The 23,547-nt window shown below is 43.0% G+C and overlaps 2 protein-coding genes and 1 long non-coding RNA gene across 14 annotated transcripts in view; 2 read left to right on the forward strand and 1 right to left on the reverse strand.

Moving 5' to 3' along the window:
* LOC310847562 (uncharacterized protein) overlaps positions 1-21,428 on the forward strand; it is a 28,940-nt gene extending 7,512 nt beyond the window's left edge. For 2 of the 10 annotated variants that reach the window (XM_083745428.1, XM_083745432.1), the window contains exons 4-7: positions 6,548-7,032; positions 7,847-7,961; positions 20,323-20,395; positions 21,267-21,428. In XM_083745428.1, coding sequence (XP_083601554.1) covers positions 6,548-6,645 — 98 coding nt within the window. In that variant the 3' untranslated portion in view covers positions 6,646-7,032; positions 7,847-7,961; positions 20,323-20,395; positions 21,267-21,428. Of the gene's footprint in view, positions 1-2,026; positions 2,416-6,547; positions 7,033-7,846; positions 7,970-20,322; positions 20,396-21,266 lie in introns of those variants that run through there. The other 8 variants (XR_014565898.1, XM_083745424.1, XM_083745425.1 and 5 more) reach the window with 7 other exon arrangements.
* FMN1 (formin 1) overlaps positions 1-23,547 on the reverse strand; it is a 162,918-nt gene that overhangs the window by 116,179 nt on the left and 23,192 nt on the right. For 2 of the 3 annotated variants that reach the window (XM_083744315.1, XM_083744316.1), the window contains one exon: positions 1,687-1,865. The exons of the other annotated variant lie outside the window; for it this stretch is intronic. In XM_083744315.1, coding sequence (XP_083600441.1) covers positions 1,687-1,865 — 179 coding nt within the window. The remainder of the gene's footprint in view (positions 1-1,686; positions 1,866-23,547) is intronic. 3 annotated transcript variants of the gene reach the window in all.
* LOC310847818 lies at positions 2,710-5,862 on the forward strand. The gene is made up of 2 exons (XR_014566032.1): positions 2,710-3,406; positions 3,770-5,862. It is a non-coding gene; the product is annotated as an uncharacterized lncRNA (long non-coding RNA).

Raw genomic sequence — 23,547 nt, forward strand, 5'->3', positions numbered from 1 at the left:
GGACACTCCAGAAGCAAGGGGCCAGCGGGGACTCCCAGAGCAGCAGTTGGAGATCAGGACCAACTTCCCCACCAGAGCGTAGTGGGGGGGAAGAGTCCCAGGTATCGGGGCCAGCGTCTCCCCCAGCAGGGAGAGAAGATGAGTCAGGGCTGACCACGCCTCCATCAGAGAGTCAGGGAATGGAGGGGAGGTCAGGTCCAGCTAGCCTCCCGGAAGAGGGAAGCAGTGACAGAAGCAGTGTAACCGTCAGGAGGAAGGTCACTGGGTTGGCGCGAGCGCCAAGTTCAAATGTACAGGCGCGCGGGACAGCAGAGAACCCGGATTGGGAACCAGGTCCTAAAGCCCGCCGGAGGCAGGGGGAGGAGTCAGGGGACTCAGCGTCCGAAGAGTCCAGAAAGGGGAATGCCCCAGCGGACAGGAGGACCCAGAGGAGGAGAGAGCAGAGGAAGAGGTGGAGCAGGGCTAGAGTCTTAAACTGGTGTCAGAGGGGAGGAGATTCAGACGGAGCTTCGGCGGTCTAGGGTTTAAGACGTAGAGCTGCACGCCACGGCTTTGAAATAGAGACTGAACTTCAATAAAGACTTTTGTATATAACAACGACCTGGCGTTGGTCCTCTGTGAGCTGGGACCTTGGGGCAGCTCTGACACCAAGGTACAACTATTTAAAACCCAGCTATCACTCCTTTCCCTTTAGACGCATCTTTTATTGTGCATTGTGATGGAGAAAGTCAACATGAGTCGGGTTAGAATGCCTATTTTGTTATTATGGTATGAAGGATTCTTAAATATACAATGAGAGTTTCAGAAATATTACTTATTAAAATAAGATGATGGCAAAATTCCCTAACTTATGTCAACTCGTAGTCTTAATTGGGTGCACATTAAAAGTACAGGACTTCCAAGTGTGAAAACTGTACAAATACAGGTGCATGAGGGGGGGAAGCCATTAAAACAAACATTATAATAGTTTGTGGTATCTGCTGTGGTTTCAAATCAGATGCAACAAACTAATTAATGAATTCATTTCAGGTTTTTTTAAAATTTAGCTAGCAACTGCCTACAATGTTAGGAATAACTAGTAATAAAGGAATATCCAATTTAGCACCAGGCATTCATTTCCATCATTTAACTCGTACGTAAAATGCTAACATAAAAAGCCACTCTGTAAAATATAGCCAAAACTGAACATACAAATTCTAAGTTGATAAAGTTACTTTATCAAGCAAGTAAACATGCACAAAACAAAAGTTTTCTTAAGGGCATGCACGCAGCAATCTGATTTATTTCTAATCCATTCCTGTAGCTTTGCCAACAGATGTCAGCATTGCTCACGTTAGTTCAACTCCGAGCACTGCTGCAGCAGTTGCTGATCATTTGGCTGAAAACTGCTGCATGATAGTATGAAACTGGCTTCACAATATCAGAATATTAAAGGCTCTATTGCCCGGAACCCAATAATGGTCTGTAAAGATCTGAGGTTGTAGCATTGCTGACGCTAATCAAGCATGGGCCTGAGCAGTCTTTTTGATAGGAGATTACTGTGAGTCCTGTATTCAGGGTAGAATAGAAGTCTTATAAATTATACATTAAAAAGAAGAGCTAATTAACTATGTCGTTAGTGGACTATTTCATAAACAGCAGTTTGAATCAATAGCAATTAATAAAGTCATTTATAGAACTACTCACATTTAGGTCCAGGTGCAGTGAGTTTCTGTCAGCTCTCTCTGACTCACTGAAACAGGTAGATGGATAAGATTCTCCCAACCTGCAACCTAAAACCCAGGCATCGCCATCTTTATTTGTGGCATGTATATTAGCTGCCTGTTCTGAAAAGTCATTCTTCAAAGCAGCATCTGCTGGAATACCTAAATGATTTTAAAGAAGAAGAAAATTATCCCCACTTATGAGAAGTGCGGTGTGCCACTTGGAGCTTTACAGTACCACAACGGAAAGAGTACTATATATTTTGCTTCCATTTGATTGACAAGATTTCAACAGCCCGTCTTGGGTGTCCCTTTTCTCGCAGCTTCATCTGAAACAGACTCAAAAGTTCATAGCTCCTTTGCAAAAACTCCTGTGCTCTATACCAAAAACAGATTTCATAGGCACACCCTGATTACAGATGATCGACTCAACAAGTCTCCCAATCAAACCTGGATTAGAGAACTAGAAAAATGCTTGTCACCAGGTAAGCAGGAGCAGAAATGGAGACAGGGCCTGAGTAGTACCATGATGCTTGACAGCCCAGAGCATCTTTGTATCCTTTGTACACAGGATTGACTTTTATCCCTTTGGACAGCCAGGTGACCAAGGGTCAGGAGGGAAAGTTTTGCCCCTGGTGAAGCAAATCCCCATTAGAAGAATGTTACTTGCCTTCATTCACATACGGAAAATAAAACCAAGAGATGTACATGGGAACACTTGTCATATTTAACATGGACCAGACCGTGATGATCCTGATTCCTTGTGCTAGATGTCTTCCAGCCACATGAAACATATTTAAAGGTAAAGGGACCCCTGACCATTAGGTCCAGTCGTGGCCGACTCTGGGGTTGCAGCACTCATCTCGCTTTATTGGCCAAGGGAGCCGGCGTACAGCTTCCAGGTCATGTGGCCAGCATGACTAAGCCGCATCTGGTCAACCAGAGCAGCGCATCGAAACGCCGTTTACCTTCCCGCCGGAGCAGTACCTATTTATCTACTTGCACTTTGACGTGCTTTCGAACTGCTAGGTTGGCAGGAGCAGGGACCGAGCAACGGGAGCTCACCCCATCGCGGGGATTCGAACCGCCAACCTTCCGATCGGCAAGTCCTAGGCTCCGTGGCTTAACCCACAGCGCCATTACTTTGCTGCTAAGAACTTAATGGGAGAAACTGAGCATCAAGCCCATTCCTATCTAAGGGTCCCCACGGTAAGTTCCTGTCCCACCACAGATTCACTCAATTCATGCACAATATGTGTGGGAAATGATCCATGCGTCGAATGGGGCCGCTGTGCCACTGGCCTTGCCTCAGCATTTAACAGGTGACTCAGTCCTACCCATCAGTGTCCCTGATCCCACACAGGGTTTTCCGCACCCATTGGAGCTTATTTGAATAGGCTCCTCTGACCTACTCAGATGGTCAGGATAGCAGTGTGACTTTGGGAGCAGAGCCAGGGGTGCAGCCCCACTGCCTCTTTCAACTCATGGAGGAGGACAGTGTGACAAAGAGACAGAAACCAGGAACTGGATACAAACACATTTGAATGGATGCTAAATGCAACAGCATTTAGCACATGAGCAACTTCCAGTTATCCTTTTACATACCATGCCACAAAACCAGGAGAAAATACAAAGGAAATGGGCTCCGTATACGGAGGTGTACTGCAGTTTTTAAGCAGGGGAGCCACAGCAGTAAGGTAAAGGTAAAGGTACCCCTGCCCGTAGGGGCCAGTCTTGCCAGACTCTGGGGTTGTGCGCCCATCTGGCCAGGGGCCAGGGGCCAGCGCTGTCCGGAGACACTTCCGGGTCACGTGGCCAGCATGACATCGCTGCTCTGGCGAGCCAGAGCTGCACACGGAAACGCCGTTTACCTTCCCGCTAGAAAGCGGTCCCTATTTATCTACTTGCACCCGAGGGTGCTTTCGAACTGCTAGGTTGGCAGGCGCTGGGACTGAGCAACGGGAGCGCACCCCGCCGCGGGGATTCGAACCGCCGACCTTTCGATCGGCAAGCCCTAGGCGCTGAGGCATTTACCCACAGCGCCACCCGCGTCCCAGCCACAGCAGTAGAGACTAGCATAGACTGAATGGATGTGGGGCTGCCATGGGGGAAATATGGTAGACAGACAGAAACAGAGAACAAGAGCATAGGATGAAAGCTGCACAAGATTGAGGGAAAATGAGGTACATGTTTGGATGCACAGATCTATATATGAGAAGCACACTTGCAGATACAAAGTCCCAAAGGATGGAGTCACATTGAACAGAACGTACCAGATGATATTTATGTAATATCATTAATACTTACAGCCGGCCCTTCACTGAATGTTCCCAGTACTGGTTACATAAAATATCACAATTTTTAAAAACAATACAATACATTAAAACCACTAAAACTGAACAAAATATCTTAATATTTAAGGAGCTGTTTTGATGTTGTGTGTGTGTGTGTGTACATTTTTGGTGCAAAATTGGCTCCTGGCTTAGGAGTTTTGTCTCCCGCATCTAAGAACTAACTTGACTTAAGGATTTTGTGCACTTGCATGAATGCATACAGCAGAAGACTGACAAGTTTTCCAGAATGCCAATAACCATAAGTAGAGGATCAGAGGTCTACAGCAAAGTTGCATTTCTCCCTTTACAAATATCCTTGTTCAAGCACAACAACAGCATTTTAATCAGACAGAGCCAGTAAATATTATTGCTAACCGGATTAGGTAACATGGTCGCGTTTCAAGGACTTCTGGTACAATGGATAATGCAACTGTTTTCAACCATTATCTCCTATGGCCACTCTTTGTCCTGGCTTGGACTTTTGGGAGTAGTTTTAGGAACTGATTGGTCTTAGAAATATATCATACAGTTAAAGGGGTAGGACACTCACTGACAGTGAATGTAACAAAAACCAGAGACTGTTATGAGGAAGACTGATAAACATCAAATATGTGTTGAATGATGAACATGCTGCTGAGCAAAAACTAGTCAGGTGAAAATGATTCCAAATTCTACAAAATTCCTGCTTAGGCCATGTTCACATAAACAGGAACTTCAGTTTCACGAACTCTTGGCAGTGTAAATTTCTTCAGAACTCTCACTAAAGGCATATTCACATGGCTTTTTGAGCGCATAACATCTATAGGAGCTCCCCCCCTTTAAAATCAGTTTGTGGTGATTTTCAACTACACTGCCACAGGCTTAGCAGACCATGTGACCACCAAGCTGAATTAATATTGGATTTGATTTTGATGTTGATTTGAAACTGGTGAACAACCCAATCACCACATGGTCTTATCAGTTACCTGAGTGTCTCATACAGAAGGACCATGTGGCTCCTGTATAAATAGGTCCCGAGAGAGAAGTAAGGGCTACTGTATAATCCTACTTCCAATCTGTTCATCTGATATCGCAGTACAAGGAAACACTTTCTCATGAGAAATCGAAGTAAGGAAAACCTGAGAACATTTAGCTGCTAATGCCAGGGGGTTTTACACATGGAAACATAAGTGCTACAGCCCCCTTCTTAAATAAAACATACAGGTGTTTCTTGTGTCGGTTCCCCTTGTGAACAAAAGTGCAGTTCAACAGAGTAGCCAAGGCACAAATGAAAATAGAAATCTTGCATGTCTTTACAGTATTTCCTAAAATCCCTAAGATCTAGCGCCCTCTAGAGTTCGAAAGATGCAACAATCCCATGCATATAATATAACAACAATATACAAAGAAAGTAAATCAATTAAAACTACAGTATTATGTTATAGGAACAGAAGGGGAGGTGTGGCGAGATAGAATACAGCATCTACGAATGTGACTAAATAACAGAATAAGCACAACCCATTTTGTGAACTATTCTTCACATGGAAAGAGGTGATTAAAATCAATAGCATAATCTCATAGCATATAACCATACTATATTAGGCACCATCTATAAATGTTATAAAAACTAACGTTATGCTCCTGGCACACTTAAGTGCTTTTAGGTCTCCATGATTTTACAAAAGGCTATTTTAAGTTTCCTATTGAAAGCTTGCAGCACCATCTTATGCATTTTTACTCAAAAGCAAGGATGTGCTCAATGGGGCTTACTCTCAGGTAAGTAAATACAGTTGGGTCATGCCCAATATTTTAAGAAGACACTATAATAAAAAAAAATGTTGATAAAACAGATTTGTTTCCAATAAGAACCAGGCAGTTGCTCATTTAGCAAAGGACCATAATTCTGCTCAGTGAAGATATTTCAACCGCATATTTCAGCTTAGGGCCACACGACACATTGCACTGCAGGTTAGTGTTTCATTTGTGTTTCCAGGATTGCGGACCTGCAAGTACAGGGCAGTATACTACTACTATACTACTGATACTAATACTACTAGTAGTATTACTAGTAGTAGTAGTAGTGGTAATAATAATAATAATAATAAAATAATAATAATAATAATAATAATAATAATAATAATGATGATGATGATGATGATGATGCATCCACAGGGGGTCAGGTGAGGAAGATGCAGACAATGTATTTGGTGGTGGTAGGTGGACATAGTGCTTTACCTTACTCCCAGCATCATTACCCAGTAAAAAGTTGCCCTCCCCACACTACACTTCAGTAAAAAAAAAACCCAAGAAGTTAGACCAATCACAGATTTCCTGTGCCATGTTACTGGGAATGTGTGGCACGGTTTGTTCTTTAGGATGACCTCGACTTGGAAGATATTCCACAGGCCCTGGCTGCTGCTTCCCAACCCAGCCACTGTCACGTGGAAGAGACATTGTTAGCAAAACCCTTTTAAAGGACTAAACAAGGACAACAGCAAAATCTTCTTGTTTGTTATTTTTTTGCCTTTTCAGATGAAATCTTCTGGAGGACAGATGTGTCACATTTTACTGCCAGAGGAAGGCAAAGCACATCATCATTTACACACACAAAAAGGCTTCGTCAGAAGTAGCCCAAATGAATTATGCATCTGGTTTAAAGTAACCTAATGCTTGGTTTTCCAGAATCACTGCGACATTTCCTCAACGAGAGGAATTAAGGCATGCTGTTGTTGTGTGCAACAGTATTTATTAACGAAAAGATCATAGCATTGAAGAGTGCAATCCAACTGTCGCTGGTTCATCAACTGGGGGGAAGGGGGGTGCTGGCATTAGGAGGAGACAGAAGACTCCCAATGCTACCGGAAGTGGAGAAATACTGCCTTAACTGAACACACACATGTAAATGCCTGGGAAAGGTTCTGCAGGTGGAGTTCCACCCACAGACACCTAAAAATGTGCACCACAAGAGGAGAACTGCGAATACCTAATACCCATGGTCAGCCCACCCATGAGGCAAAGTTACGATCCACAGGGCCTGTAAGACAGAGCTATTCCGCCTGGCTTTCAATTTGAACTTAGCCTGATCTTTTATTCCCCTTCCTTCCCTCCCCCTTCCCTTTTTATGAAGATTACCCGCTCTGGGATCCCACAGCTAATTCTCCCCTGGTCTCCTTGCTGGCCCATATAGGACTAATTTAGCCAGATAGCCCTGGTGATCATCTAATGTTTATTGGATGGATTTTCCCCCTAAATTGATTTTTGAATTCTGAATTTATTGTTATACACGTTTTATACTGTATTTTATGCTGTTTTTTCTTGCATCAATTAAGTGTTTTAAATTTGTTGTTAGCCGCCCTGAGCCTGGTTTTCTGAACCAGGAAGGGCAGGGTATAAATAAAAATTTATTATTATTATTATTATTATTATTATTATTATTATTATTATTATTTAGCCTCCAAAGAATGCATCGCCCATTGCCACTGCCATGTGCTCCTTGGAGACCAGATCTGCTTCCAGCTCAGCAGCCCCCTACCCCAATGCTGCCTCTGCCGTGGCCTCTCAGAGAATAGGAGGCACTGCTGGTTTCCACCTACCCCTGGGGAAGAGATGATGGAGGCAGCCCTTTGGGGTCTCCTGGACTCTGGACCTGCCCAGCATGATTCAGAGCTGATCCATTCCTCCCTCTTAGTTCCCAATGTAGATCTTTATTCCCTTGTTTCTGGTGGAGATATTCATTCACCCCTTCTTCCCTGGTGGGAGGGTGTACAGGCATGGCAGACATCTAAACCAGGACATGACACAAGTACAGTGGTACCTCGGTTCTCATTCCAGAAGTCCATTCGAGTTCCGAAACATTCGAAAACTGGAAGCGGAAGCCTCAATATGGAAAATTCAAAATGGAAACCGTGTATCCTGTTTGACTTCTGAGGCGCGTTCCAAAACCGAGGTGTTTACCTTTTTAGTTTTGAAAACCTCTAAAAACAGAGTCAGCAATAAGATGCTGATATTCACTCCTTTATTTAATTCTACAAATCATAAGTACCAGATAAGAGAAACTAAAGAATAACATTGTTAAATCTGGATGTAGTTCAAATTTTCATTCTAATTTATGATGTTTTGTTGCACAGATTTTCCATACTTTTACTCACCGGGCTAAATTGATTTTCCATTGGTTTTGGTCTGGGCATGTGTCAACAAAGTTGCATAATATTTTCCAACTATTTTTAGTATGGATAAAATTTAAGAAGACAAAATTGTGAAGCTTTAAAAAAATAAAAAACAGATTATTCCATCCGTTAAAATTGCTTTCATGAAGGTATCCAATCATTTTTTCCTGGCCAAACTTACAGGCTTGCCTTCTGACAATGCGGGGACAATCTGTCTCTACCACAAATGCTACCAATTATCCGGTCTGCCCTCCTTGACACGTTCTTCCCCTTGCTTTTTCCTCTCTCTCAGTTTTCCTTTCACCAGCTTCATCCTGCCTCTGTGGGCTACACTTTTCCAGTCTCAGGAGAAGCAAGGTTTGCAAATGTGGCACCCATGGGTGCAGCAGCAGCAGCACCCTCAAAGTTCTCCCCTGTTGCCATAAAGCCTCTGAGTCACCAGCCCCAGCACTTACTACCCCCTTCGTCAGAAGGTGGCATTCCTTTTTTCTTCCTTGAAAAGCACATACAGCTGAAGGAGGTTAGAAGAAAAGCACATACAGCTGAAGGAGAAGGTTGGAAGAATTTCTCTAGTTTTGTGGCTTGTGGGAAGGTGACACTGATCTGGGAAGAGGAGGGAGAGAAGTGACCAGTGACTGTAGGGTAGCGCTCACTCAAAGATCCAAATGGATCTTAAAATGTTGGCAACCTCTGCAGTAAAGGCTTTTCAGGAGTCCTATTCTTGACTCCCCCGTCCCATCTCATCTGTGTGCCATTTGAACTACATTATTTATATTTGTATGACCAGCAATGATGTTAATGATTCCACAGTTAGTAGTTCTCATACATCTCTGGATCCAGGGAGTGTCCTGGAAAAACCGAGGCATCCTGGTTTTTTTCTTGAGAGGATGGCGGCCATTTTGGGTGCCATGATCTCTCGTGATTTCGTGTTGTGTTTCCTCCACTGAAAAAGCTCTTGGGGGAGCATGATCTCACGTGGCACCCCAAAATATGTTTTTGGGCACTATGCCCCCAAAAGTGCTTTTTTGGGGGGGTGGATTTTAGTGCGAAATGGCCACTATCCTTCTGCAAGAAAAAACAGGAAGGTGGCATCCCAGAAGATGGCATCTGTTGGAGGGTATGGTGCTACTGCCACTATCAAGGTGTTACCGTTAATATACAAAGCCCTTAACAACTTGGAACCAGTTCACCTATGAGATCGCCTGACCTCATATGTGTCCACTCGACCTCTTTGATCAGCAGAATCATCACTTTTACAGGTGCCTACATACTTGCTTGTTTAGTGTGGAAGCACCGACACCGTAATTTTTGTGTTTGCCTGCTGAATACATTTTTATTTATACAAGCCTACCCAGATATTTAGAAAGTCTGTATGACTTTTAATTTGTTTTAGTCTATTCCATTGTGGTTTTAACTTTCTATATGTTTTTAATTGTGGCTGTAAATCTTCCAATGATAATTTTATTGTTTTATTTTTTTTTTGTAAACCCCTTTGAGGTTTTTTCCTAATAAAGCAGGAGATAAATTTAAACACATAAATAAATGATGGCCAACCTGGTGGTCTCCAAATGTTATTGACAACTCCCAGAATACCTGACCATTGGCTTGAGTTAAGCATCCAACACATCTGAAGAGAACCAGCTTGGCAAAGGCTGGGAAAGCCATAATTGGACTTGACCTGGAAATTAATAATAATAATAATAATAATAATAATAATAATAATAATAATAATAATTTATTATTATTTATACCCCGCCCATCTGCCTGGGCCTCCCCAGCCACTCTGGGCGGCTTCCATAGAAACCAAAAATACAGTAAAATATCACACGTTAAAAACTTCCCTGAACAGGGCTGCCTTAAGATGTCTTTGAATGTCAGGTAGTTGTTTATCGCTTTGACATCTGCTGGAAGGGCGTTCCACAGGGCGGGCGCCACTACCGAGAAGGCCCTCTGCCTGGTTCCCTGTAGCTTTGCTTCTCGCAATGAGGGAACCGCCAGAAGGCCCTCAGTGCTGGACCTCAGCGTCCGGGCAGAATGATGGGGGTGGAGACGCTCCTTCAGGTATACTGGACCGAGGCCGTTTAGGGCTTTAAAGGTCAGCACCAACACTTTGAATTGTGCTCGGAAACGTACTGGGAGCCAATGTAGGTCTTTCAAGACCGGTGTTATAGTCTCGGCGGCCGCCCCCAGTCACCAGTCTAGCTGCCGCATTCTGGATTAGTTGTAGTTTCCGAGTCACCTTCAAAGGTAGCCCCACGTAGAGTGCATTGCAGTAGTCCAAGCGGGAGATAACCAGAGCATGCACCACTCTGGTGAGACAGTCCGCAGGCAGATAGGTCTCAGCCTACGTACCAGATGGAGCTGGTAAACAGCTGCCCTGGACACAGATTTGACCTGTGCCTCCATGGACAGCTGTGAGTCCAAAATGACTCCCAGGCTGCGCACCTGGTCCTTCAGGGGCACGGTTACCCCATTCAGGACCAGGGAATCCTCCACACCTGCCCGCCTCCTATCCCCCAAAAATCAGTACTTCTGTCTTGTCAGGATTCAACCTCAATCTGTTAGCCGCCATCCATCCTCCAACCGCCTCCAGACACTCACACAGGACCTTCACCGCCCTCACTGGTTCTGATTTAAAAGAGAGGTAGAGCTGGGTATCATCCGCATACTGATGAACACCCAGCCCAAACCTCCTGATGATCTCTCTCAGCGGCTGCATGTAAATGTTGAAAAGCATGGGGGAGAGGACAGAACCATGAGGCACCCCACAAGTGAGAGCCCAGGCGTCTGAACACTCATCCCCCCCCCCACTTTCTGAACACGGCCCAGGAGGAAGGAGCGGAACCACTGTATGACAGTGCCCCCAGCTCCCAGCCCCTCCAGACGGTCCAGAAGGATGTTATGGTCGATGGTATCAAACGCCGCTGAGAGATCTAGCAGAACTAGGAAACAGCTCTCACCTTTGTCCCTAGCCCGCCGGAGATCATCAACCAGTGCGACCAAGGCAGTTTCAGTCCCATGATGAGGCCTGAATCCCGACTGGAAGGGATCCAAATAGTCCGCTTCTTCCAGGCGTGCCTGGAGTTGTTCGGCAACCGCTCGCTCAATCACCTTGCCCAAGAATGGAAGATTTGAGACTGGGCGATAGTTGGCTATCGTGGCCGCATCTAAAGATGGTTTTTTAAGAAGCGGTTTAATAACCGCCTCTTTCAGCGGGTCTGGGAAGGCTCCCTCACGGAGGGAAGCATTCACCACCCCACAAAGCCCATCGCCCAGTCCTTCCCGGCTAGCTTTTATACGCCAGGATGGGCAAGGATCCAGGAGACAGGTGGTTGGTTTCACTCGTCCAAGCAGCCTGTCCACATCCTCAGAGGTAACAGATTGGAATTGATCCCACTCAACTTGACTAGTCAGAACTCTAGCACTCTCCCGCCCCGGCCCTGCTCCCACGGTGGAGTCTACTTCTTCCCGAATCTGAGCGATTTTATCTGCAAAAAACTTTGCAAAATCATTGCAGGAGAACATGTGGCCCGTACTGGGCCCCGATGTTGCAGGTGGTTCCGCTAAATCGTGAACCACCTGAAAAAGTCTCCTGCTGTTGTTTTCTGCAGATGCAATAGAGGCGGTGAAGAAATTCTTCTTCGCCGTCGCTATCGCCACTTGGTAGGCTCGACATTGAGCTCTAACCTGTGTCCGGTCACATTCGGAATGAGTTATCCGCCACCGGCGCTCTAGCCGTCTCAACGATTGTTTCATTGCCCTCAGATCCATGGAAAACCACGGGGCTCTCCGGGCTCCATGCAATCGGAGAGGGCGCTTCGGAGCCAAACAGTCAATAGCCCTGGTTAACTCCACATTCCAGCGGGCCACCAGGGAATCAGCTGAAAGGCCATCAACATGGGATAAAGCATCCCCTACCACTCTCTGGAAACCATTTGGATCCTTTAAGTGGCGGGGGCGGACCATCTGAATTGGTCCCACCTCCCTGCAGAGGGGATGGGTCGCAGAGAAGTCCAGTTGCACCAGGAAATTAGCATTCCATTTGTTAATAAGAATGAAATTGAAGCCTTTGAATCAATACAGCTTTAAAAAATATATATTTCCTGATTTAAAACAAAAAGCCCATGCAAAACCTGTTTCACCTGTACCAGCTACAGAGGTTCACCTAGGAGCTCCTTACGAAAAACAAAGCCAATAATGAAGCATCAGTAAAACAAAAGTGTATTGTGTAATGACTGTGCAAATATACAGGCTAACTCAATGCAATATTTAAACAGCAGGCAGCTAACCTGGACATAAACTATGATACGAAAACAAGCTATCCTCTGAAATATGCTCATATCCAGATACACTTCCCCAAATTAAAAGGAAGGTTAATTTTATAGCTAATTTTAGAATTCCTTCCTTTCCATTGCACTTTTATCCAGTTTGCTACACTTTAAATTTCCAAAAAGTCCCAGGATAGATCAGTGAAGATCTGCCCTTAATTTGCCCTCATTGCAAAGTGCTTTAATATATACTGTACAGCTGAATATCTATTTCAGAAAATGCATTGTGCCAGTAGATTCTTTGTGATCAGGGCCAGGGCAAGACATTTTGGTACCCGAGGCGAACCACAAAATGCCACCCTCCCACCAGAGGAGAAAAATGTGTAAAGTGAAGATCTACATCATAGAATCACAGAATTGTAGAGTTGGAAGGGGGCCATGAGGGTCATCTAGTCCAGCCCCCTGAAATATAGGAATCTTCTACACCAGGCTTCCTCAACCTCCGCCCTCCAGATGTTTTGAGACTACAATTCCCAGCATCCCTGACCACTGGTCCTGCTAGCTAGGGATCATGGGAGTTGTAGGCCAAAAAAAATCTGAAAGACCAAGGTTGAGGAAGCCAGTGGGGCTCGAACCCACAACCCTAGGATTAAGAGTATCATGCTCTACTGAACGGCCTCTGCACCTGCCCAGCGTGATTCAGAGAAGGCCCGTTTCTCCCCCATGACAGCTTTTAATTACCTTTTCAACCTCTCAGGTTGATTTAACCACCCCACCCTCCGCCCTTGTTCCCGACATAGATCTTTATCCTTCCCTTGTTCCTGAACCTGGGAAACTATTTTGCTAAAGGAAGTAGCACAGGTGCTGTATCTTTCCAAGCCCCTTTTCCTGAATTGCAGCAGTTCACCACTAGCTATGGGGAGATATGGTAACTCTCCACCAAAACCTCCAGGGTGGAAGGAGCTTAAGAGCGCAGTATGATGGGTGAGCAGCAACCTTAAAGCAGAAAAGATATAAAACTCACAATGCTTAAACACCACCAGTTTATAAAACACCATAATCTGGATTACCACCATTCCCCACAACCTGACCTGCTTCTATAGATACCTCTTCTTTCTCAGTATTTGATGCACTAGATATCGGAACACTTGTTATATCTAAAGGTTAGCAAGCCAGCTCTTTCAATTACCTCCAGCAAGCTCTGCTTACATACTAGCATAAGGTTACCTTTGTGGAATCCCGAATTCTTTATGATGCCACAGAAACACATGTCTTTCCTTCGCAAACTGGAACGATTCTTTCTCCACTGTAAACATGCTTTCAGCTGTCCTCCTTCTTTTGAAAGAAAACAGTTCGAAAAAGAGCTCATCTCTCTTCAAAGGGTTCTAACTAACTTGAGTAAAATAAAGTATTATTATTATTAAGGCTGTCCACATCTGCACACTGCCTTCGCTGTGCTCTAATTTTGGACTGGGTACTGAATCACTGCTGCAACACAGTGGCCTTAAAATCCCAAGCCAAGCCAACACCCAAACCTTTATAGCTATTGTTTCCTAACCTTTGGTCTCAAATAGGTACATATATTAAAATAGCTCTCCAGTCCTCTGTGACAGCCTAATAAAGTCAGGTAAAGCTCTAGTACATTGTCCCAGGATCCAATAATGCTGAAAGTATTAAGCATTATGGATTTATTTTGGGTGATGACGTTCTACAAGAATGGGTGTAGTAAGCAAAGTTGTAGAAATTTTATTTATAGAGTTTTGTTTTTGTTTTTTTTAAATCATAAGCTAATGTGGAAATGGGGAGAATTGAAATGCGGAATAATGAGAAACAGAGAGAAACCAAAATGGATCCTGATCTATGTTTCTGCATGTTGGCATCCATCTGTCTCAAGAGACAATGGAGTTCACTTCCAGGGGTGAAGTCAAACTGCTGCATTAGCGGCAATGAGGTGACCTCACTGGGGCACAAGCCTGTGTGGTGTGTATGGAGGTCCAGGGCTGCCCACAAGACAAAAAACCCCTTTTGTCCTCACTGATGTGATCCAAAGGAAAGCAGAGCAATGCATTTGACACCAGTTTGGCCGCAAGAGATGCGAGGAGGTGTACAAGGCACCATTTAACTATCTTAGGGACCAGTGGCGTAGCGTGGGTTGTCAGCACCCGGGGCAAGGCAAGTAATTTGCACCCCCTAACCTGTGGATTTGCGCCCCCTAACCCGTGGATTTGTGCCCCCTAACCCTAACCCCCAGATGTTGCGCCCGATGCGGCCGGCCCCCCTGCACCCCCCACGCTACGCCACTGTTAGGGACTCTACTCTGGACTTGTGTAGGGCTTACTCCTTAGCCTCCCCCCCCCCCAAATATCCCGCAAGGCAGCAGAGGTTTAGGATCAGAATTTTCCTTCTGGACTACTTTCCAAGGTTGACGGGCCCCATCTGCCCCTCACATCCCTCTACAACACATGCCGAAACTGCCGTCTTGACCCCTGGCCCACTACTGGTCTAGTCCAGGGGTCAGCAAACTTTTTCAGCAGGGGGCCAGTCCACTGTCCCTCAGACCTTGTGGGGGGCCGGACTATTATTATTTTTTTTGGGGGGGAACAAATGAATTCCTATGCCCCACAAATAACCCAGAGATGCATTTTAGATAAAAGCACACATTCTACTCATGTAATAACACACTGATTGCCGGTCCATTCGTGGGCCAGATTTAGAAGGCGATTGGGGCGGATCCGGCCCCTGAGCCTTAGTTTGCCTACCCATGGTCTAGTCTGCTCAATCTGCCAGAGCTTGTCTTCGCATGTGCAAACAGAACTGAGCCAGATGAACCAATGGTCTGACTTCATATAAGGCAGCTTCCTGCATTCCTTCCTTGTTTATCCAATCAGCTGCTGGTTTCCTGTTGTGCTGCAAGTAACATATGTTTGTTGCCTTTAACAAATGAGTACAGTAACCTAAGGCTATTCCAACTCTAAACATATTAAAAATATTTACCAAATAAAACATATCACAATCTCCAAAATGTTATAACACCACCTACTTGTGGCCAATTTTTCCATTAAAAAAAGAAAAAAGTAGAAGCTGGAAAAATAAAGAGCAACGCACATTGCTAATTACAAAGTGTGGGAGACAGTTCCAGCTTTTGGAGAAGATCAGAAGGCTAACAATTTCCAGATGGATTAACTGGCAAGGTAACCATGGCCTCCTGCCAAGAAAATTATTCTCTGCCCTCAAGAGTCTTGAACAAATCTCTGAACACATAGAACTTTTCTTGATGTTTCTCCCTTTATAGGAATTTATTTGTGGGGGGATGCTTAGCCGCATCTTTATAGGTATTATTACTGCACCTATATAAGGCAACTGCACCTGAACAAAACAAAAGAAAACCTGCATCACAGGTAAAAGCAGAAGAAGCCTGGCATCTAGGATTCAAACTTAAGCACCTTACATTTCATATATTCACACGGCCATCTCAATTGTCGCAGGAAAGTTGGCATTTCGAGCTCCCACTCTAGGTCAGTCATCACAGGCAGAGCTGGATGCATGCAGTGATTATATTAGGAAAACCACAGAATAAGCTACAAAGTAGGAATTCACAGCCTCCTTTTTTTAAAAAAGCTGAGTTTTTAGCCCTTATGACTGCAACAATATGCTGACTTCTGACTGCATAGGTTCGACTTGTAAAATTTACCAAGCTTTTAACAAATACTTTTAGCCTGTTGAAATATAATCTTTTAATTTGAAATGCAAATAATCTTGCAAAGATGTTGCCGCTTAAATATTAATAATAGCTTTATTGTCATTGCCCCCTCTCGGGGACAACGAAATTACTGCTGGTATGAGGTATTAATCCCATCAAAGATAAAAAAAGGAAAGACGTAACCAACCACTGCGCCATTATATTTTTTCCTCCTTCTCTAACTCCTTCCTCTGTGTCAATCTGTGACAAAGTTAGAGAAACCTCATTATCATTTTATTCTCTTGCCTGAACAAGGAAGGTTATCCTGGCACTCTGGCAGATTTCATCACTGCTCCTGCTCTGCAAAAAGTCCTGGAGCTGCACTTTCCCTCCCCTGCCACAGGTGTAAAATAATTTTGTAGTCCAGAAATTAATGGACTATGCAGAATTGGACAAAATGACAGGAAGGATTTGAAACCTGCGGGACCAGAGATTTACAGAAGATTGGAAGAAGTATATGAATTATTTGAAGAGCAACTGTAATCAACAAATTACGCTAGTAGGACTACAAGAAGTTTTGTAAGGAGAAATATACAAAGTATTACAAAGTAGAAAAAGATAGAGATATTGGTTATGAGTTTGAAATGTAATAGGGAAGATAAGAAATGCATACTGAAAGATTAGATCGGAAAATTTTCAGACAGGATTGATGGAAGTAAAAAATTTGAATAAGAGGTAAAAGTATATTTAATTACTGTTGAAAATGATATGTTAAAAAAACTAATAAAAATTATATATATAAATAATAATAATAATAATTTTGTAGTCCATGTAATTGGACACAGAAATGGATACCTGCATAAGTACTTTTTGTATTAGAGCTGATTCACACACATTTTAGTTTTGACAGTTGCAGGAATCACACTCTGGGGTCAGAGAGCACCCCACCCCAGGAATTGTGCTTGGCCCAGGAGCTTTCAGTGGGTGTTTCCAGCCAAGAAGAATCACAGCATTTCACTTTTATCCATCCTTTAAACTGCAAAGGAGGAGGAGAAGGGAGCCATTTAGGAGAAGAAAGTATTGTGTAACTTTGCTTCTTCTTTTTTACTGGCAATAGTAAATTCTGGCATAACTAAACAACACTCTAGACCCCAACTTGCCCTTAAAAAGCAGCCAGCACAGATCTCTTTAAATATTTTTGTCATTTGGTTCATTTTGACTGCTGTGCAGTGCAATTATACTACATTACTCAGGGAGGCATAACTGTCACATTTGAAAGTTCATGCGCTAACAAGAAATAAAGATCATTAGCAGATCAAGTTTTCATTCCGTAAGATAATCTGTCCGTGACACAAAGTACCAAGATTCAAGCAAGATACCTATTAACACCAGTGAGACAACTTCTGTCATCTCAGCTTTTGTACTAAAGATAAAACACAAGTTTAATGTTAAAAGCTCACCAGAATCCCATGATTCTCTTATGCGTGTCTTTAATAGTAAATTCCAATGGATGAACAAAATTAGTACCCTAACATTACTTACAGGAACACTGAAAACAATCTGATATTCATACAGGTTATCAAAATATTAAATGCTGCTTTAACTATTTTCTCTCTATACATTCAAAGCAATGTGAGAACCATGCAAATCGCTCGGTCTCTATTAAAATCGATTTTCTCTCCCCTTGGTTAAACATTGACTTATAGTCACTTATTTTTTCTTAGGTGATGTCAAAAGTAACTTAATATTCTGAACTATACATTTTGCTTCCATCAAAAGTGTCTAATTAGTTGCACTTCATCACACTTTCTCTTGAGGATAAGGAGAGAAGTGCCACAAAAGAACAAAGACATTTAAAGTCATTTTCCAGAAAATCCTTACACAGTCTATTGACTCCTTAAGTTCAAAAGTTAACTAGATTTAGTGGCTTTAGCTCACGGATTTAAATTACTTTTCAGTGTAATTCTCACATCTTATTATTCAAAGTAAAGCCAGTTAAAACCAGTATATTATTATTAGGCATACATATTACACTTTAGTGGTTGTAAAAGTAGCTTCTCTGATACCTCAGTGTAAATATTTTGAATGGATGTAATCCTTTGCCAGTTTCATGAATATGGCTATAACCTAATGGGTGTCACTCTGCTGATGAAAGGCAATTTTGGGCAATTCCTCCTTCCCAAAGCGCACACAGCCCCTGTACCCTAGAGGGTTGCCCAGCAATCTGGAGCAGAAAATTCGGGGAAGGGAAGATGCAAGGGGACACAAGTCAAAAAATACCTCTCTCCCTTTTCCATTGACAGATGATCTGTTAGTTAAGAAGGATTCACCAGCCATTTAACTCTGGTTCAGATTATCATTGAACCATGGCTTGATCCTGGCACCATCATCATCATCATCATCATCATCATCATCATCATCATCATTGTTATAAGAAAAAACTGCTCCTTTTCCCTTATAGGGTACCCAAGAGCCCATATACAGTCCTTATGTAGGTTCTCTATCGGTAGGAGAAAATAACAGAGGCCAACCAGAGAATATTGAGAAGCAAAGCAGCTAGTAAGCCTGATCTTTATTTAACTCTGAGCAACAGGGTGCTCACACACCGCCCCCACTCAGAAGGGAGCAGGAACCCAGAACAATGGTGTGCAAGCCCTTATATAGACTTTTGAAACTGCCACCCTGTAGCTCAAGACCACCCCCCCAATACATCATACATACATCACAGAAGGGGTGGTCTACAGCAGAATCTTGTCTGGCAGGATACCTGATAATGGTCACTGATTGCTTTTACCTGGGCATCCTGGCCAGTCTTTTGTGATAGTTCCTGAATCCAGGTCACAGGCTCACCCTATTCATACACAGATACACCCTTAAGACAGGATTTGTGAGCAAAGAGACAATGGGGAGGCTTTCCCATTTCATTCCTACTTTGAGAGAAACATTTGAAGTCAATTTGGGAGAATCAAAATGGCTTCAGGACTGCCCTCCTGCACTGCTTCGGACATGTGACCCATATAATAATAAATTATTATTTATACCCACCCATCTGGCTGGGTTTCCCCAGCCATTCTGGGCGGCTTTCAACCGAATATTAAAAACAATACCTCATCAAACATTAAAAGCTTCCCTAAACAGTTGTCTTTTAAAAGTAAAATAGTTGCTTATTGCCTTGACATCTGTTGGGAGGGCGTTCCACAGGGCAGGAGCCACTACCAAGAAAGCCCTCTGCCTGGTTCCCTGTAACCTCACTTCTCGCAGTGAGGGAACCGCCAGAAGGCCCTCGGAGCTGGACCTCAGTGTCCGGGCAAAACGATGGGGGTGGAGACGTTCCTTCAGGTATACAGGACCAAGGCCGTTTAGGGCTTTAAAGGTCAGCACCAACACTTTGAAATGTACGTTTTTGCCTGGTACATTTATGAACATTTATATCTTAGACCTTATAATTCTCATAACATCATCATCAATTATTTGTACCTCGCCCAGCTGACTGAGTTGCTAAATAAAATCAGTAAGACTTCCTTTAGCTCATTTCTGAATAGGCTCAGCTAATGTACATCATTTTAGAACATGTCAGATTGCGGGTGGGGAAATTATTATTCAGATGCCAATTCTGAATTCTGTCTGCAGTATTATTATTATTATTATTATTATTATTATTATTATTATTATTATTATAAAATGTTTATCTCCCTTTACTACACATTTAGGACCTGCAAGCTTTCTTAGAAACCCCTTCATGTATTGATAAGGGAGGTTTTTTAAAAAACAAAACCTTGTTTAACACTGTGTCATGTTAGTACAAACAGGAAATTGGTACTGCTCTTTTGTCCCACAGAATACTGAATTGTTCATCTATGACAACCATGAAACATTAAGCTGCGTCTGGGTTTTCATTTCAGTTTAATTCACTTTGCTACCCTTCAGTGATTGGCTTTGAGGAGGAAGCCACATTTACAAAGAAACAACACTACCAATGTTGCTTAAGAGTGTCTTGTTCAAAAACTTTAACCGGAGACGCTTTTTCACAGTATCTTAATGAGAACACATCAACAAACAACAGATCAGCTGTCTTTTTTTTCAGAGGGCCTGTAAAAGGTTCCACTGTTTTGTAAACTGGTTTTTTTACTTAGGGGCACATCACAAGACTTTCCGACTGAATTCCTCTTATTAAGCTTGCTTGTTTCTTTTTAGATCAAAGATCCAATTTCTTGTTCCAGCAACTAGTTGCGGCGGGACAGGCGGCTAGAGTCTTTGCTGGACTCAGGTAGTGTTGTAGCCTTGAGTGATATTTTCCCCCTCAAGTTTTTCTCAAATACAGCTTTGATCACTGAAATATCGATGCTTCCAGCAGAAATAATTTCCTGTCTTTTGCGAAGACTGTAAAAAGCAATGGCTATTCTACAGGCCAGACTTTGTTCTTCTGTACACAGCCATCAGGACTGGGCCATAGGCAGCCAAGCGCTTAGGAAGTCAATGTGCCAATCTTGGCAGGATGGAGCACGAACAGCGGGGGTGGGGGTGGGGAATGAAAAAGAAGGTCAGTCCAGGGGCAGGGGGGAAATGCAGAACAGATTCTGAGCCAAAAGGTCTGTCCAAAGGGTGTGTTGTGCATGCATGCTAGAATGAGCCAACGGCTGTACAACAGCAGGCAGTTAGTTATGCAAGAAACTAGATAGGAAAGGGCAGCCAACTCCCGAAAGCCCCAGCCAATATGGCCCAGTGGTCAGGAATGATGAAACTTCTGGAGAGCACAAGGTTAGCTACCGCTGGGATGGGGCATCAGGCAGATTAGGAGGGGAGCAGGAAGACATGCTGCAACAAGGCTGGATGATGGGTAGCAACATTTGATACCCATCAACTGCCAGGACATCCTGTTTTTTCCTGTGAGAGAACAGCAGCCTTTTGGGGTGCCTTGCGATCATACAATTTCGGGCTGAGTTCTGACCCTAACCCAAAAGTGCTTTTTCTGGGTCCGCAATCTCAAGTGGGTCACATGACTCATGCAGGATTTCGAACCCGGAAGATGGTGTCCCAGATTTGGGCTGCATCATGTTGGAGGGTATGACATCATCCTACGACTGTTGCCACTTAAATTTGACCATGTTTTTAAACGATTCTTTATGGTTTTGTTAGAGGTGTGGGGAACCTTTTGTCAGCCTGAAGGCCACATTTCCTCATGAGCAACCTTCCGGGGGCACATGTCAGTAGTGGTTGAAGGCCAGAGGAAAAAATGGACGGAACAATGAATGTTATTTTTAGCTTTGTAAAGTAGGCTGTTTGGGAACAATTGAGGACACAAGAAGGGGACGACAGAGGACAAGATGGTTGGACAGTGTTCTCGAAGCTACTAACATGAGTCTGACCAAACTGTGGGAGACAGTGGAAGACAGGAGTGCCTGGCGTTCTCTGGTCCATGGGGTCGCAAAGATTAGGACACTACTAAACGACTAAACAACAACAAAGTAGGCTGTGTTCCAGGTCAGAAGTTTCTACACACTCTCACACACATTTCTCTATCCAGTGAAGGAGGAGTTATTATCAAAGTTCAAGGATATGCAACAACCAGGCAAAAGCACTCAATGGGGGGACATGGTGTGAGATGAGGATATATGGCTTAGAGTGGGTGTGTGCACTGAACAGACTCTCAAGGGCCAGATAGAAAGCCCTGGAGGGCCTCACTTGAGGTTCCCCACCCCTGTTTTGTAAGTCACTATGGTTAGAATTTATAGAAAAAAATGGTAAAAATACAGCAAACAAATATCTGGAGCAAGATTATGATGCTATTGGAAGGCTGATTTTGCAGTTGCCAAGAGAAAGACTCAGACTAGGTCAAAAGGACGACTGTGATTAGTTTACCTGGGGTATAGCACTAAACTAGAATCTAAGGAAACAATACCTGCCCCTTCTTCCTTCACTGTGCACTCCTGAGTAGCTTACCTAAAAAGAACACAGTGCTTAGATAGGGAGGTTGAGCACAACAATAGCCCACAACCCAATTCGAACCAAGTTTACTGAGAGGTAAGCCTCACACTGATTTAAACAGAACTTGCATGCCTGGCATTTCAGCCATTACTGCAGATACCTAGCAGTAAAACATTATCATGTACACTGATCAGAGAGATACTTTCAATTCAAAGTGTAATTAACATGCCAACTCATTTCTGTTAAGGAGGGCTTCACTGGAAAAGAAAATGAGAAGATATAGCAACATCCCAAATTGTTACTGCCATTATCCTAGCATCTACGGTATTTCTGTGCGATCTTTCCAATTTCTGATTGCTATATTGATTTTAAGCAGTCCTGGGGCTTGTCTGCAGCAATGAAAGTGACAGTAATTATTCAGGAAAGTTCATTCATCAGAATACAAGCATCTGACTCACCAGACTTGCCTTGTGACTCCAGTTAAAACGACAGAAGGCTTTTCAGCCGTGGAACTGCATTAAATTTTTTGAAACACGTTTTTTTAGTTCATATATATCCCTGTTTTGTAAATAGGAAAATTATCTGCTGTGAATTTGGGAACTATTTTACCCTTAATGTACTTCAAAAACATTAATTAAATTATTAAAAGGGAAACTCTGTATGTGCCAGCACCAATTTTAGAATTAACATTTCACAGAGGAAAGATGATGCAAAATGCAAGACAATTTTAACAAATAAACTGAATGACATTTTAAATATCTTTAGGATTGCTGTCTTTTGCATGTGAAAAAAAATGTATTTTGCCATACCTTATTCAACAATGAATGCAAAACATCTAAACAAAATAGGTTATTGCTCTCCTACACTCAATATTTGGACGGCTTTTGCTGATAGTAACAAGAGATTGTAAAAAAAATCTGTAGCAAAAACACATTTAACTACACCCGCAAAGCCTATATTTAGAATGCATAGTTAAATTTAATTTAGGCACCAGATTTTGAGATATCAGTTCATTCTGGGCAGAATTCCATTGAAGACTTTGACTTGTTATTTTGTCTTTATTACCATAAACATATCTTACAGGACGGTCCTATAGATATCTACTCAGAAGTAACTTTTATCAAGTAAGTATGTATAGGGTTTCAGCTTAGTGCTGCAATCCAATACATACCGTACTTATCTAAAAGTATGCCCCATTGGACTTACTTCTGAGTAGACATGTAGGACTGTGGTTTTAAAGATGTGTGTTCAGAAAAATAACATCATATGGATGTGTATATATTTCTCCATGCAGCATGCACAGTTGCAAAGCCTGAAAATTAAGGTCTCTTGACCAAAATTGTTGCTATGTTTTCAGAAGTAACTCAGGGGAAAACTGCTCCAACTGCCACTTGTAGGTAAGTAGAAGAATACACATTTTAAAATAAAGTTTGAAAGCTTTAAAAATAAAATAAAAACAGTATAGAAAAAAAACTGAATGTGCCGTGTTATGCA

Source organism: Podarcis gaigeae (assembly GCF_964106915.1).
Source record: "Podarcis gaigeae genome assembly, chromosome: 1".
Lineage (NCBI taxonomy): Eukaryota > Metazoa > Chordata > Lepidosauria > Squamata > Lacertidae > Podarcis > Podarcis gaigeae.